This window comes from Mobula hypostoma, chromosome 20, assembly GCF_963921235.1.
Source record: "Mobula hypostoma chromosome 20, sMobHyp1.1, whole genome shotgun sequence".
Classification (NCBI taxonomy): Eukaryota; Metazoa; Chordata; class Chondrichthyes; order Myliobatiformes; family Myliobatidae; genus Mobula; species Mobula hypostoma.
In genome coordinates, this window is record NC_086116.1 from 21047594 (window position 1) to 21064873 (window position 17280).

A 17280-nucleotide genomic window follows, 5' to 3' on the forward strand; every position below is an offset into this window, starting at 1 on the left:
TCTTAACCTGTGCAACCATTTCTAAATCATCAATAAAGATTAATGAAAGCAATGTATTACTTATTAATCCAAAGACAACTAATTATCACCATGATTACTATGCTATTTGCTCTTAAGCCTGTTGATCTATCCAAGTTGCTTATGACTCAAATTTCACATTTCTTAATTTGGCTGAAAAGCCTTTTGTGTGCAACTTTATGAATGTCTTCCAAAAGTTAATAAAGATTATATCTAGTCCATCCCTTTCATCAATTTTCTCCACTGCATCATCAAGAAAGACTCAGGTAGTCAAAAGCAATTTGCTTTTACTTCATCAGCACTGGCATATCTTAATTCAAGCACCTCAAATGCCTTTGTTATTTTCACTGCCTACTGGTACTAAAATGTACTCATAGCTGAGGTTAAACTGAATGGCCTCTTGTATCTTGCATACTCTTACATCCTTTAAGCAACATGTGAAGAGCTGATCTTCATAACATTAATTCATATTCCTTTAGTGTGTGTTGAGTTTTGTAAGAGGGAGCAGTTGTAAGGAAGGGAAAGCTAACAGACAATTTCACTGTTCTGGATGAATTATTACAATAGCTTTGCTCTAAAAGCCCAAAGCTCAACAGCTAGCAAATGCAGAGCAAACAAACTGATCCTCTGTATGTGAATGGTATTATGTGAGACAGAGACACTCCAAGCAGCTTCTCAAAAAAGATGGAAATGTAAATTTCATTAAAACCTTAAAATATTAACAAATAATTAAATACATTAAAGTAATATAAAATAGCTCTAACACTGTACTGCATTTATCTTTTTCCTCAGGTAAGAGTCGCTATTTAAATAAATGAGGCTATCATACAGCAGCCTGCCTTGATAGTAGATTGAATAACTGGACCCCCTTTTCAGCATGCTCAGCTAGTTATGGAGTTCAGTCGGATCTGCTGGCACCTGACCTTGCCTCGATATACGCTTAAAAGTTGATCAAACATGTGTAAAGGTCTGAGTCAAGATGACTTACAGATGGTTAACAGCCACCCAATCCTTTTTTCAGTCCACTTCTTTTGAGTCCCTGCTGGATGAGGTGTCTGCTTGCAACTAGAAAATCAAAACCAGACATTAAATTCACAGGGCCTTTATTTTTACTGTTGCAAGGGAGCCTTAAACTGTTTATAAAATTGCCTTCAATCAAATCTGACCCCCTTTACAATTGAGACTATCATATTCTCTTCAGAAATGCTATAGATCACTAGCCATAAAGTTTTAATTATTGTTTTTTGACATAATCTTGTAATAATTTTCTTTTGCAGAGCTCCATTTACTTTTTGCAGGAAATGCTCAATGGAGAAGCCTTGCGCTTACCACATAATGCCAAAGGATTTAGCATTTCAAAACAGGGAAGCAGAGTAAACATTGATATTCCAGATATTCGAACCACTATTATAGTCAAGAAAAACTATACCTCGATTAAAGTATCAGAGGAACTTTTCCTCTACAAACTACGAGGGCAATGCGGTATGTAATATAATGTTGCTAATAACAATATGAACTTAAACAATTGTAGTACCCTTTTAGTTAGTTAGTAGAGAAGTTATACAACAGCCATAAGTTCATTTAGTGTCATAAAACTTTATGAGCCAGATTTGTTGATCTACTTAAGGTGTTATATTTATGATACATAGATGACAATAGCAATTATTATGATTCTACATTATTTAAAAAAATTTACCTTCAATATAGATTTATAGATTTTAATTTATTTCGTATACTTCATCCTCTATAGACATTGTGAAAGAAGATACAGATTTAAAATATGTGCTAATACTTTGCTTAGTGAGGACCAACACCCTCAAAAAAGCGATGCCTCAGGAAATCAGTTTCCATCATTACTTACCGCACCATTCAGGACAGGCCCTATTCTCATTACTACCACTGCGAGGAAGTATAGTAGCCTGAAGATCTACATTCAACATCATTGGAACAGCTTCTTTCCCTCTGCTGTCAGATTTCTGAACAAATCATGAACTTTGGGTCTGCTAAGGATGCCAGGGCCAAGTCCTCAGAATTCTTAAGTGGAAGGGTGAACAACTATGTAGGTACCAAAGACATAGGTAGGAATGGTGACAAGGTTCTGCAAAGTAAGTTCAGGGAGCTAGGTAATACAGACAAAATGCTGGAGAAGCTCAGCAGGCCAGGCAGCATCTATTGAAAAGAGTAAACAGTCGATGCATCAGGACTGAAAAAAAGAGATGAGAATTTAGAGTAAGAAAGTGGAGCAGAGGGGAGGAAGAAGTACAAGGTAGTAGATGATAGGTGAAACCGGGAGAGGAAGAGGGGGTGAAGTAAAGAGCTGGGAAATCAATTGATGAAAGAGATAAAGGGCTGGAGAAGGGGGAATCTGGCTGGAGAAGGGGGAATCTGGCTGGAGAGGACAGAGGACCATGGAAGAAAGGGAAGGGGGAGGAGCAACAGAGACAGATGGTGGGCAGGTTAGGAGATAAGGTGAGAGAGGGGAAGGAGAATGGGGAATGATGAAGGGGCGGCAATTACCGGAAGTTCAAGAAATCAAGGTTCATGCTGTCAGGTTGGAGGCAACCCAGAAATATGAGAAGTTGCTCCTCCAACCTGAATATGCTCTCATCACGATAGTAGAAGAAGCTGTGGACTGACACGTCGGAATGGGAATGGGAAGTAAAACTGGAATGGGTGGCCAATCTGAGAGATACAACTTTTTCTGGTAGTCAGAGCGTAGGTGCTCAGTGAAGCAGTCTCCCGACCTATGCTGGATCTCAACGATATATATGAGGCCACTCCAGAAGCACCAGATACAGTGTTTGACCCAAAAAAAGCTCACATGAGTAGCGTTGCCTCACCAGGAAGGACTTTTTGTGGCCCTGAATGGTAGTGAGGGAGAAGAAGTAGGGGCAGGTGTGATACCTAAAAGGATAAGTATCAGGAAGGAGATCAGTGGGGAGGGGCAAATGGACAAGGCAGTCACAAAGGGAGCGATTCCTGCAGAAAGCAAAAAGTTGGGGGAAAGATGTGCTTGGTGCGTCCTTTGGGGATGGCAGGAATTACGAGAATTATGTGCTGGATTCGGAGGTTGGTGGGGTGGTAGGTGAGGAGAAGAGAAATTCTGTCCCTGTTGGGGTGGTGGATGGATGAGGTGAGGGCTGACATGTGTGAAATGGAAGAATGCAGGTGAGGCAGTGTTGATAGTGGAAGAAGGAAAGCCCCATTCTTTGATGAAGGAGGACATCACATTAGTTCTGGAGTGAAAAGCCTTATCCTGAGAGCAGATGTGGTAGAGACAAAGTGCAGCAGGTTAGTACAAACTGATATATTTCTATCATGAACTTGTCAGGAAGAGTGGAACTTTCACTTCTAGATTTACATGCAGTTTCCAAACTTTTTCATGGTTTGAAAATGACAAAAGTTCACTAAAGACTTGCCCAAATTTGCCAACAAGTTTGTTCCTTAACTGTTTTGTTATTAAGTCATAGAATTTGCTGATTAAAACAAACTATTTCCATTTCATAGGTACTGTTTCTAAATATAAATCTGATGAATGTATGAGGCGGAATGGAAAGGTGGAGCCCAATTACTGTTGTTCTGAAACAGCATATGAATGGAAAGTCAGTTCTAGAAATGGACAACACTGTACAGATGTACCTACAAATAAGCCTTGTATTCCAACAACTGCTCCTCCTCCACCATGTGAATATGGGGCAGAAGTGTGTGATGTCATTACGGAAGAGTATGTAACATTCTTTCACTTCTTAAAAACAAGCATAGCTTTAGTTAACGTAATTATACGTAAGTGCTTTCACTTTTTTAAAAAATATATCACATTATTTTTAATTGAACCCAACTCTTTATTAAATTCAATTGTGATGGTTATATGTTAATTCTTTCTACTTGCCTTGGTTTCTGATTAGCTGCGTAACTCATTTAACAATTTTCATTGCAGCTCTGAAGTGTAGACAGAATTTGCCAACTGCAAAATGTTTTCATTGGCATGGTATTCTATAAGAAAGGTATCTAGAACTGCGGAGTATTCCTTAAAAAAGAGAATTTGAAGATTTTAATCTGATATCTAGAAGTACATAGTTAATCTGTGAATCATTTATTTAAATTTTACTGATACAAACCACAACAATAAAATTTAAGTAAATGTTGTGACACTAATTAATCCTAAATCGAGCACCAGTCAGAATATACTTGAAAGAAAAAGCTTAATCAAAACCTTGAACTAATATCATCTCAGTCTGGTCTACCATCAGCAAATGAAGTTGATGTTCATACAAGACCATTGACAAATGATCTTTAGGCCAATGTGTTTAGAAAATTACAAATATAATCTAGTTATTAAAATTCAGAAATCCCTTGAGACATATGTAAGATGCAGTGTCAATAAGAAATTGTAAGTTAGTTTAAAAATTCCATTTGTCAATATACACTAAGTTCTCACTAATAATGATATCCAGAAAACATCTTCCTTTATCATTCTGGCTGAAGGAAAATATGAGGATAAGGGATAATTTCACTGCTTTCTTTGAAAGTATTATCATTCCATGCTTTTTTTTCTATTTGAAAGATCAAATAAAGCATAACTTTACCATTTCATTCAAAAAGTACCATCTTCAACAGCCCAGTATTCCACAGTAATAAACTATAACTTAAACCTTCATTTTTGTGCTCAAGTCTCTGGGGTTTAAATTGAGCATTTCCCTTTTGGCTTTAGAAACATAGAAACATAGAAAATAGGTGCAGGAGTAGGCCATTCGGCCCTTCGAGCCTGCACCGCCATTTATTATGATCATGGCTGATCATCCAACTCAGAACCCAGCCTTCCCTCCATACCCCCTGACCCCTGTAGCCACAAGGGCCATATCTAACTTCCTTTTAAACATAGCTAATGAACTGGCCTCAACAGTTTGCTGTGGCAGAGAATTCCACAGATTCACCACTCTCTGTGTGAAGAAGTTTTTCCTAACCTCGGTCCTAAAAGGCTTCCCCTCTATCCTCAAACTGTGACCCCTCGTTCTAGACCTCCCCAACATCGGGAACAATCTTCCTGCATCTAGCCTGTCCAATCCCTTTAGGATCTTATACGTTTCAATCAGATCCCCCCTCAATCTTCTAAATTCCAACGAGTACAAGCCCAGTTCATCCAGTCTTTCTTCATATGAAAGACTTGCCATCCCAGGAATCAATCTGGTGAACCTTCTTTGTACTCCCTCTATGGCAAAGATGTCTTTCCTCAGATTAGGGGACCAAAACTGCACACAATACTCCAGGTGTGGTCTCACCAAGGCCTTGTACAACTGCAGTAGTACCTCCCTGCTCCTGTACTCGAATCCTCTCGCTATAAATGCCAGCATACCGTTCGCCTTTTTCACCGCCTGCTGTACCTGCATGCCCACTTTCAATGACTGGTGTATAATGACACCCAGGTCTCGTTGCACCTCCCCTTTTCCTAATCGGCCACCATTCAGATAATAATCTGTTTTCCTATTTTTGCCACCAAAGTGGATAACTTCACATTTATCCACATTAAATTGCATCTGCCATGAGTTTGCCCACTCACCCAACCTATCCAAGTCACCCTGCATCCTCTTAGCATCCTCCTCACTGCTAACACTGCCACCCAGCTTCGTGTCATCCGCAAACTTGGAGATGCTGCATTTAATTCCCTCATCCAAGTCATTAATATATATTGTAAACAACTGGGGTCCCAGCACTGAGCCTTGCGGTACCCCACTAGTCACCGCCTGCCATTCTGAAAAGGTCCCGTTTATTCCCACTCTTTGCTTCCTGTCTGCTAACCAATTCTCCACCCACACCAATACCTTACCCCCAATACCGTGTGCTTTAAGTTTGCACACTAATCTCCTATGTGGGACCTTGTCAAAAGCCTTTTGAAAATCCAAATATACCACATCCACTGGTTCTCCCCTATCCACTCTACTAGTTACATCCTCAAAAAATTCTATGAGATTCGTCAGACATGATTTTCCTTTCACAAATCCATGCTGACTTTGTCCGATCATTTCACCGTCACCATTTCACTTTGAGTCAAGAATGTCAGCAAGTAAGCTATGACAGAAACTCATGAAATGTTGCTTGTGATTTTGCATCATAGATGTGTTCAGAGTTCCTATTTATTAATTCTTTTATAGTCCAATGTTTGAAAACCAGCAGAAAAAGTATGCCTTTAATACCAGTCCCTTGCACCGTATTTTATTTCACTGCTGAATTTTGAAGATTTATTGGAAATAAAATGACTTTGGTTTTCTGCGCATATCTTTTTGCACAACCTGTCTTATATCTGAATTTAGCAGGTCATTCTCAACTTGCCGAAGTCATGATAGTCTTTCTTCTTATGTCGACGCATGTCGGTATGATAACTGCAAAAAGAATAAAACAGATTGCTCCAGCCTGGAGGCAGCTGCCATGAGATGTAATGCAGTTGGATCATGTGTTGACTGGAGACAATCTACAAATGGATTATGCAGTGAGTAATGTGAAGCTATAGAGTTATGATTAAGGAATAAACTATGGTTATAGACTAAATTATAAAAGTAAAAATAATTTTAGATTAAATACAAAACTAGTGGATTTAAATAATTTTGTTCTTTAGTTAAGATCAGAATTATTTCAGTAGCCAGAAATATGTGGTGGTAATGATTTATTGTGATTTAAAAATGAGAGAACTTGATTTAATTAGTAGACAATGATCCTATTTTCCTTTTGCTCATCCTCTTCTAAGATTGTACCCAATTTAGCCACAAAACCTGTGCTTTCCCTGTTGAGATCTAAATTTGGCAAACTTATGAATTCAGCTCAATAAATCCATAAATTTGGTTCACACTACCAGTAAGATCTTGTAAGATCTTACAGCCCTGTCCAAAAACAGATGGCGGAAATCCTTATGCTCATGGTATTTTCTTGCTGACCTTACCAATTAAAAATAAAACGGTGAGGAGATTTTAGGAACAAACTAGCAGGTCCTTGAGTCACCAGAAAATGCAGGAATTAATTTACACAATTCCTACTTCATTACTTATTGCCATCACTTCCATCTTTCACCTTTCCTCTGCTACACAAATATGGAATCAATTTCCTCTAGTAAGGAAGAAAAAAATCTGAATGAAGTTGTGCAAATAGGAATAAAATTATTGTTATCTGTGAATAGTTACATTAAATCTTTGGGAAAAAAAATACTGGTGTTAATGAAGAAGTATATGTTGTCATTTTCAGGAATTAATTCCTATACATGGTATCTGTCACAAGCAACATTAAATAGCAATTATAAGCTGAAAATCACAAAATGAATTTTAATGACAGTTTTTCTTGTCATTAAATCATGAGAAAAGTTGGAATCAACTTTGAATCTAGTGAATGGAGGAAAGTATGCTTTTGATCACCAGTGATAAATGCGAATCCAGTCATTGGTCACCAATTGTCCTTTTATATGCCTGCTAATTTTAATGGCACTGGATGTCCAGAAATGAAAACAAAGCCCATTTTCCCCCACAAAGTATTTTCAGTTGCAACTAATATTCTGTGCAAACAGTAAATTTATTACCCACGGAGTTTTTATGAAACCACCGAGGCTAGCTTGAATGATAAGTGGATAATTTGAATGATTCTGTGCCTAACATTATTCCTTTCCTTTAAGACTACATCTGTCCACCTGGTTTTGTCTATAAAGCCTGTGCCAACTTTAATCACAATTATTGCCGAGACAAGTAAGTATTTTGTAATATATTACCCATTACCCGGATCCACTTCATAGTACTTGTTTGACATGTTTGTAATATTTATGTTTGTTTTAATGCATTCTTCCCTATAACATTGAATAATGCAACAGATATCCATATTTATTTTTAGCAAGATGGTAACTGGAAAGGAGTTTAATAAGCCTGTTGAAGGTTGCTTCTGTCCGGAGGGAACGATGCTGTCTGAAGACTGGCGCCGCTGTGTTTCCTCATGTACTGGAAGTGAGTTAACTTTCCACATAGAGAGACTTATAATGTACATAAACTGGGAAAGGTAACATATATTTAATAAATTGCATATTTTTTTACTCTCTAGCGTGCAAAGACTCCTCAGGGAATATAAGAAATGTGAGTATATGAAAAACCTTTTATATTTTACTGAAACCCTTATCTTAAGTAAAATCATTCCACATAGTAACAATATCTTGTTAGTATCATGAGCAGAATTTCACAAGGGAATGGTGTATTTTGATTCAGATGGTTGAAACACATTACATGTCTACTGTATATCTTTAATTTTCTGGATTTATTGTTTTGAAGCTATGGTATATTTTTAGACCCTCAAAAATGTACTCTGGTTTAATGATGTTATTTAGTAATAGTGCAGTACTATAATTGTGCAACATAACTTTGAATTCTATAGCATAAAGATTTCTATTTGCTTCCTTGTGCTCCCACTGGCTTTTCGAAAGTACTGAATACTCTGACTATTTTTCAAATTATCTCTGAAAATCATGCCCTGATTTGCAGCTTGGTGCTGATAATGCAGGCATTTTTGTTTCTCATGCACATGATCATATATTTAATAAGTGCTAGTACCTGGATCAGGGAATTTTCATAAGCTTTTGTACTTCTCTTTTTGTCAAAAGGCAAGAGAGTGCCACAAACATTTGTCAAAAAGAGGACACAGTCAGTATTTTCAGCTCCCCTACCAATCAAATTATCAAAGGATTGTTTATTTCATAGCCCTGGCACTAAGGCTACCAGAGCATCAGTTTGTTGACAATGGGATGCAGACCAGATTTTTCCAGGGCCACAGTAAAAGTTCTCTTTGACCTCCTCTGTAGCTCTTGCACTGCGACATTAGTTTGCCAAAGGGTATGAGATGTTTGCTAATCACAGAGGTAAAAAATCCTTGAGACAACAGACAAACTAATTTTTCCTCATAGTAAATTTCACCCCATTAACAGTATTAATTTTCCAGTTTGATGCTCCACCCCCATTCTTCAGTTTGTCCATACCTGTTAAATCTTCCACAGCTTAGTGATGTCAATAATGTTTCTGTATTCTTGGGCAATTAGACCATCAGACCCTAAGACTACAAGACAGAGGAGCAGAATTAGGCCATTCAGCCCATCGAGTCTGCCTCACCATTCCATCAAGGCTGATCCCGGATCCCACTCAATCTCATACACCTGCTTTCTCACCATATCCTTTGATGCCCTGACTGATTAGGAAACGATCAACTTCCGCCTTAAATATACACACAGACTTGGCCTCCACTGCAGTCTGTGGTAGGGCATTCCACGGACTTATTACTCTCTGGGTAAAAATAAAATTCCTCCTTACCTCTTTTCTAAAGGGTCACTCCTCAATTTTGAGGCTGTGCCCTCTAGTTCTGGATACCCCCACCAAAGGTAACATTCTCTCCACATCCACCCTATCTAATTCTTTCAACATTCAGGAGGTTTCACTGAGATCCCCACACATTCTATTAAATTTCAGTGAGTACAGGCCCAAAGCTGCCAAATGCTCCCCATATGTTAACTCCTTCATTCACGGAATCATCCTCGTGAACCTCCTCTGGATTCGCTCCAATGCCAACACATCTTCCCAGAGATATAGGAGGCAAAACTGTTAATAATACTCCAAGTGCGGCCTGACTAGTGTCTTATAAAGACTCAGCATTATCTCCTTGCTTTTATATTCTATTCGCCTTGAAATAAATGACAACATTGCATTTGTGTTCTTTACAAAAGACAACCTGTAAAATAACCTTCTGGGAGTCTGGCAAAAGGATTCCTAAGTCCCTCTGCACCTCTGATGCTTGACCCTTCTCCCCATTTAGATAATAATCCACACTGTTGTTCTTTTTACCGTAATGTATTATCATACATTTCCCAACACTATATACCTACCCCTCCACCTATCTTCGTATCATCCACAAACTTTGCCACAGAGCCATCAATTCCACTATCTAAATCATTGACAAAGAATTTCAAAAACTGCAGTCCCAATACTGACACTTGAGGAACATCACCAGTCATCAGCAGCCAACCAGAAAAGGCCCCTTTTATTCCCACTCATTGCCTCCTGCCTGTCAGCCATTCCTCTGTACATGCCAGTATCTTTCCTGTAATGCCAAAGAATTTTACCTCGTTAAGCAGCCTCATGTGTGTATCAAACACCTTCTGAAAGTCCAAGTAAGTGATATCCACTGCCTTGTCCACCCTGCTTGTTACTTCCCTGAAGAGTTCTAACAGATTTGTCAGGCAAGATTTCCTTTTAAAGAAACCATGCTGACTTGGACTTATTTTATCATTAGTCTCCAAGTACCTCAAAATCTTATCCTTAATAATAGACTCTAATGCTTTCCCAGCCACTGAGGTTAGGCTAACTAGCCTATAATTTCCTTTCTTTTGCCTTCCTCTTCCTCCCTTCTTAAAGAGTGGAGTAACATTTGCAATCTTCCAGTCCTCCAGGACCATGCCAGAATCAAGTGATTCTTGAAAAATCATGACCAATGCATCCGTTATCTCTTCAGCAACCTCCCTCAGGACTCCATCTGGTCCAGGTGACTTATCCACCTTAAGACTTTTGAGTTTGCCTAGCACATTTTCCTTTGTAATAGCAACTGCACTCACTCCTGCTCCCTGACACTCACGGACCTCTAGCACACTGCTAGTGTCTTCTACAATGAAGACAGATGCAAAGTTCCCATTAAACTCATCTGCCATTTCTTTGTCCCCCATTGTAACCTCACCAGCATCATTTTCCAGTGGTCGAATATCAACTTGCTCCTCGCTTTTAGTCTTTATATTTAAACTGAAAAAACCTTTGGTATCCTGCTTTATATTATTGGCTAGGCTGCCTTCAGATGTCATCTTTTCCCCTCTTACAGCTTTTTTAGTTGCTCCTTGTTGGATTTTAGAAGCTTTCCAATCATCCCACTTCCCACTCACTTTTGCTACCTCATATGCCCTTTCCTTGGCTTTTATGCAGTCCTTCACTTCCCGTCAGCTATGGTTGGCTACCCCTGCCATTTGAGAACTTCTCTTCTGGGGGATATATCTATCATGTGCCTTGTAAACTATTTCCAGAAACTTCAGCCACCTCTGCTCTGCTGTCATCCCCGCCAGTATGCTCCTCCAATCCACCTGGGCAAGCTCCTCGCTCATGCCTCTGTAATTCCCTTTATTCCATTGCGATACAGATACATGTGAGTTATGCTTCACCCTCTCAAATTGCAGTATGAATTCAATCATATTATGATTATTGCCTCCTAAAGGTTCCTTTATGCTGAACTCTTTAATAAGATCTGGGTTATTACACAACACCCATTACATCCCATCTGGGTGATTACATTACACAAGATAGCCTTTCCCCGAGTGGGCTCAAGCACAAGCTGCTCTAAAAAGCCATCTCATAGACACTCAACAAATTCCCTCTCTTGCAATCCAACACCAGCCTAGATTTTCCCAATCCTCTTGCATACTGAAGTCCCAATACAATTGTATCGTTACCCATATTACACGCCTTTTCCAACTCCCTTTGCAAACTTAACCCCATATCCTGGCTACTATTTGGAGGCCTATATATGATTCCCATAATGATTTTTTACCCTTGCAATTTCTTAATTCCACTCACAAAGATTCAGCATTCTCTAGCCCGATGTCACCTCTTTCTAAAGATGTAATTCCACCTCTTACCAACAGAGCCACACCACGGTCTATGCCTTCCTGCTTGACCTTTCAATACGAAGTATACACTTTGTTATTAAGCTTACAACTGTGGCCTTTTAGCTACAACCCAGTGATGCCCACAATGTCAAACCAACCAATCTCTAATTGCACAACGAATATGACCACCTTATTCTGAAAGCTACACGCATTCAAGTACAGCACCTTCAGGCCTGCATTCTTTGCCCTTTTGAATTTTGCCTCTGTGATACAATTTAACTCTTTGCTCTGTCTGCATTGAGCTTAATCATTGGCTTGTCCTTCCTTATATTCATGTTACATCCATCATCTACTAGTAAACCTGCTGGCTCATTTTCAACTCTATCATCCTGGTTCCCATCCCCCATAGTTTAAACTACACCCAATAGCAAATCTAGTAAATCTGCCCACAAGAATATTGGTCCCCTCAGATTCCAGTGCAACCCATCCCTTTTGTACAGGTCTCACCTGTCCCAGAAGAGGTCCCAATTATCCAAAAATCTGAATCCCTGATCCCTGCTCCAATTCTTCAGCCACACATTTATCTGCCACCTCATTCTTCTCCTATCTTCACTGTCATGCGGCACAGACAGCAATCCCAAAATTACTACCCTCGAGGTCCAGCTTCTCAACTTCCTTCTTAACTTCCTATATTCCTTTTTCAAGGCCTCCTCCCTTTTTCTTCTTATGTCTTTGGTACCAATATGTAGCACAAATTCTGGCTGCTCACCCTTCTTTTTAAGGATATTGTGGATGCGTCCAGAAACATCTTGGACCCTGGCACCTGGGTGGCTAACTACTATACATGTTTCCTTTTCGCTTCCGCAGAATTGTCTATCTGTTCCCCTGACTATAGAGTCCCCTATTACTGATGCCATCCTGTTCAGTTCCATCCCCTTCTGGGCCACCGGGCCAGAGTCAGTGCCAGAGGCACGGTCGCTGTTACTTCCCTCAGGTAGCTCATTCCCTTCCCCTCAACGGTACTCAAAATGGAGTATTTATTTTTGAGAGGGATGGCCACAGGGGTGCTCTCCACTATCTGATATTCCCCCTTCCCTCCCCTAACAATCACCCATTTATTGGTCTCCTGTAGGTTTGGGGTGACTACCTCCCTGTACTTCCTATCCATCACTGCCTTACTTTCCCTAACAAGCTGAAGGTCATCAATCTGCAGCTCCAGTTCCCTAACACAGTCTTTAAGGAGCTGTATCTTGATGTACCTGATGCAGGTGTGGCCATCAGGGAGGCTGGGAGTCTCCTGGAAATCCCACATCTGACACCTAGAGCACTGGCTCAGTAGACATACCCCTATTCTCTCAAGATTTAAATAAGAAATAAGGCATGAACTCACCTGCTTACTCTGCCTCCATCTGTTCTCAGCGAGGCCTTATTGACCCAAAGCCTTACTAAACTGCCTCAGACTACTCCAAGAACTGCTCCCACAATGAGGCAATACCTCTGTTTTATAGCGACTGCCAAAAACCTTTGTTGGACCTGCGTGGGGATGCTCCTGTGCATCTGCGCAGTACTCCAATCAATGACTCCCATAGAAAAACTTGCTAATTTTTCAAGCTCTTTGTCAGACCTGTGCAGGAATGCTCCTGTTGCATCTGCACAGTATTCCAATCAATGACCTGTGAGGTCTCCTGAAAAAGACTAAGGTTAGCATTTGAAACATTATAAAACGTCAAATTTCACCTAAAATCTACAAATATCAATCAGGAACAGAAGACTAATTTTGTCTTTCCTTCTCAGGGCAAAATTAATTTATTGATCTGACTTAATAAATTAGCTGAAGTTGGCTTCCTTGGCAAATAATATTGCCACATGTAACATATATTTACAGCCAAAATACACTCTGATATTCTTTGGGAAGAGCTTCTATCCATTTGACTTGACAAGTACTTTTGTGCTGATACTTGTGCTTTTTGTTACCAGGATGGAGAAGAATGGTCTGAATCCAATAATACATGTGAATACTACAGATGTTCAAATGGCACAATAATAAAAATGAAAATATCATGCTCTTATCCCAAATGCGATGAGGTATGTACAAATTTTAATTGTAACAGATTCCCTGCATCGCAATATACATTCACACTAAATACTGATTTGCTTTTTTTATGTCAACTTAATTCACCAACGGATGATCAGTTTCTTAAAATAATTCAGAACATTGAGTTTTGGGTGCTGGGACATTAACTATTAGAAGAAGCGCCATATTCTTTTCCACTACACAATGCAACTTATAATTTAGGGCTTCTCTTCAATCTTCCTCCAATGCTTCGGATGTGCATTCTATGAGTTCATTCCTACAGAACTGGACTTTCAAAAAAGTCCTGCTTCTACATGATTTAAAGAAGGACCTCTGATCCTAGGAACCTCATTTAATATATTTGTTTACCTACTCTCCTTCAAGTACATTCCTTCCTCATCAACCCCTCCCCCACCACCCAGTGATCAAAAAAAAAGTTCTTACTTATTCTGGTGGAAACTTCAATTCAGTGGCAATTTATTTATAATTATTGCTTGTTTGGATTTTCTATGTAATTCACATATTAAAACATATCCTAATGAAATAACATATTACAATTGATATTTAAATATAATGTATACCACAATAACAATTCAATATTTCTTGTACTTAGTCTGAGAAAAAATGGGATCGCCGTCACTGCTGCTATGATTGTTTTCCAAAATGTAAGTAGTTATATTTTGAGTGCTGGAGTTTATTTTCAAACTATATAATCTCTCTGGAGAATTTGTAACTTCCATCTTTTCCTGATCTGAATGTGTCCTTTCTCATATATGCACATCCTATGTGACCCAATCTGTAATGTAGCATTTACTTAGAGGAGCCGAGATAATGATTGATATTTTTAACATCCTGTGATCCACCTGAGGGTAATGGTGTCTGCTCTGGAAAGCAATACGCTGGAACACTCAGTTCCTTGATCTGTAGTGTTCTTAAGAAAGGAATAAATACTTTGCAGAGTACTCAGTACAGTTCTTCATACTGATTTAAAGAGAATTTGAATGTTGAATTTTTGACATTAATCTTACATAGGACTGATGCATTTGGCCCCCATTCCATTTCACTGTGGAACAATCAAATAAATTCCAACACGCTCATGATATACACATTGCTGGTTGTAAGTCCTGTACGAGTACAGAATGACATTTCCATACTCCTACTGATTCCTTAACCAAGGTTTGTAATCTAAGAATATACAAAATTGTATTGCATATCAGTTTAAAATGAACAGATCTTTCATTATTTAACTATCCTCTGTGCACATTTGTTAACATCTGCTGAATCTGATGACAATAACAATCAACACACATCAAAGTTGCTGGTGAACGCAGCAGGCCAGGCGGCATCTATAGGAAGAGGTGCAGTCGACGTTTCAGGCCGAGACCCTTCGTCAGACGAAGGGTCTCGGCCTGAAACGTCGACTGCACCTCTTCCTATAGATGCTGCCTGGCCTGCTGCGTTCACCAGCAACTTTGATGTGTGTTGCTTGAATTTCCAGCATCTGCAGAATTCCTGTTGTTTACAATAACAATCATATTTGTTCTTTTAAAAAAAGGACACCCTGTCTCACATCCGACTTTTCTGTCATTTCATAACATTGAATGATAGTGAAAATCTCTGTTCTCCTAATTTCCATGTTTTTCAACAGTGCACCCATGTAAAGTTCAACCCAAAACGCTTACAATCAACAAGAATAATTGTACAGCAACAGTTGAATTGAATTCATGTGAAGGAAACTGCAATTCATATTCCATGTAAGTAATTGTAATAATCTTGTGATGGTTTAAACACAATGATGTCTCTAACAAAGAGCAAGAACTGTTGAGATAGTACGACCACATAGTAAACTCTGGAATGGTGCTCACTAGAAGGTGTGTGTTCCTCTTTTAACATTATTGCATCTTCCCACTTTCCTAACAAACCAATCAACTCATTCCTGACTGAGGTAGGAAAAAGGATGATCCAGGAAAATGGACAGACAATGGCAAAGAAGATATGGAAGGCCACTAATTTTGCCTTTTATATCACCTATGCCAGTGACTGGCAAGCTGGAAAACAAGTGGTGATATCTCTTGGGCAGTGCCAGAACATCTGCGAAAATTCTTGTATGAAATGTGAGCCAAGTAATCGCTACTTAATAATGATGAGAATACATAAAATTTTATTAATGGATAGGATGCTAACTTTATACAGATGAAATTCTTTGCAATCTTTTTCTTTGAGTATTTGCAATTGTTTTGTTTAAATAATCATTAATTAGTTAAAATAACATTGTTGTTACGTCTGTAATCCCATGTCAGCTTTCTGCCATTGTTACAATTCTACATGTAATCAAAATAGGTATAATAGTGTAAGAAAATATATCATACTAATTGAATTATTCCATTGTGATCTTCTTATATTTTAGGTTTGATTATACACTAAATAACATGAAGCATAAGTGTGAGTGCTGTCGAGAACAAACAATTGAAGAAAAAGAAGTAACATTGGATTGCAATGATGGATCGACTAAACCATACTCCTACATTTCCGCAAAGACATGCAGATGCTCTATCTGTGAAGACAGTACAAATTGAAATGAAATTTTAAGCTCTTTTCTCATTTTTACTTTCTAACTTTTGATGCTTTTTAGGCAAATAATACTTGGTGATGATTGAAAAATGTTTGCTAACATCTATTCCTAACCACAAGTTTCTTCACATCATACTTTTGTTTTATTCAATGGAAAACTGAAATAAAATACTTTCTGCATGTGATTCACTGCTATTTGTCTTGAAAGTTTCTTTTTCAAAACTACATCAAAAACAGAATGCAATTTGCTTCCAATTTAAACTTACCTACTTTACATCCTAATGACAGTGCAATAAATCCAGACTACTGCATTCAAATGGAGCAACCCATTAAATGTAACATGTCACAAGGTTTACTCAAGATCTTCAAATGCTGTACTTCAGTTTCCCTTCATACCCTTATACAGCAAATTGAAAAATGTTCATTCACTGGCAGGGAAGAACTCCTCTGAGAAACTCAGGAAGTTTCTTGAATCTAAAACTTGCTCAATATACACATCAGTTCCTTCAAATGCACCTGCTATTTGTTTTCAGTAGTAGGTATTGTACTCCTTCGCAGATTTGAACATCAAATTCATGGCTTTTCCAGATAACAGCTAATTCTGCATGCAATATAGACAGGTTAAGTTCACTTAATAGGGGTGGCTATTGCATATCATCTGACTGGCAGAGGTGATGCTAGCCACATTTCAGGCCATGTTTCATAAATACTGCTTTTTCTGAGATAGATAGATAGATACTTTATTGATCCCAAAAGAAATTACAGTGTCACAGTGACATTACAAGTACACAGATATACATATATTAGAAGAAAAAAAACAAAAACAAGTTACCTTAAAAACAAGATGTACAAGATTTACAAATCAAAGATTTCAAGATTTACAAATTCATACTGATAAGATGGTAATACAAGAATTACCATAATATTTTACAGTAATGCATGCACTGAGGACTTGTAACTAAAATTC

The 17280-nt window shown here is 38.5% G+C and overlaps 1 protein-coding gene across 1 annotated transcript in view; it reads left to right on the top strand.

Moving 5' to 3' along the window:
- The window catches only part of LOC134359594 (mucin-2-like), a 40880-nt gene extending 24378 nt beyond the window's left edge, over nucleotides 1-16502 (top strand). The window contains exons 26-35 of the mRNA XM_063073091.1: nucleotides 1296-1500; nucleotides 3526-3742; nucleotides 6330-6502; nucleotides 7670-7739; nucleotides 7882-7991; nucleotides 8086-8117; nucleotides 13646-13753; nucleotides 14356-14407; nucleotides 15391-15496; nucleotides 16150-16502. Of these exons, the coding sequence (XP_062929161.1) occupies nucleotides 1296-1500; nucleotides 3526-3742; nucleotides 6330-6502; nucleotides 7670-7739; nucleotides 7882-7991; nucleotides 8086-8117; nucleotides 13646-13753; nucleotides 14356-14407; nucleotides 15391-15496; nucleotides 16150-16318 (1242 nt within the window). The 3' untranslated portion in view covers nucleotides 16319-16502. The remainder of the gene's footprint in view (nucleotides 1-1295; nucleotides 1501-3525; nucleotides 3743-6329; nucleotides 6503-7669; nucleotides 7740-7881; nucleotides 7992-8085; nucleotides 8118-13645; nucleotides 13754-14355; nucleotides 14408-15390; nucleotides 15497-16149) is intronic.
- Nucleotides 16503-17280: the final 778 nt, after the last annotated feature.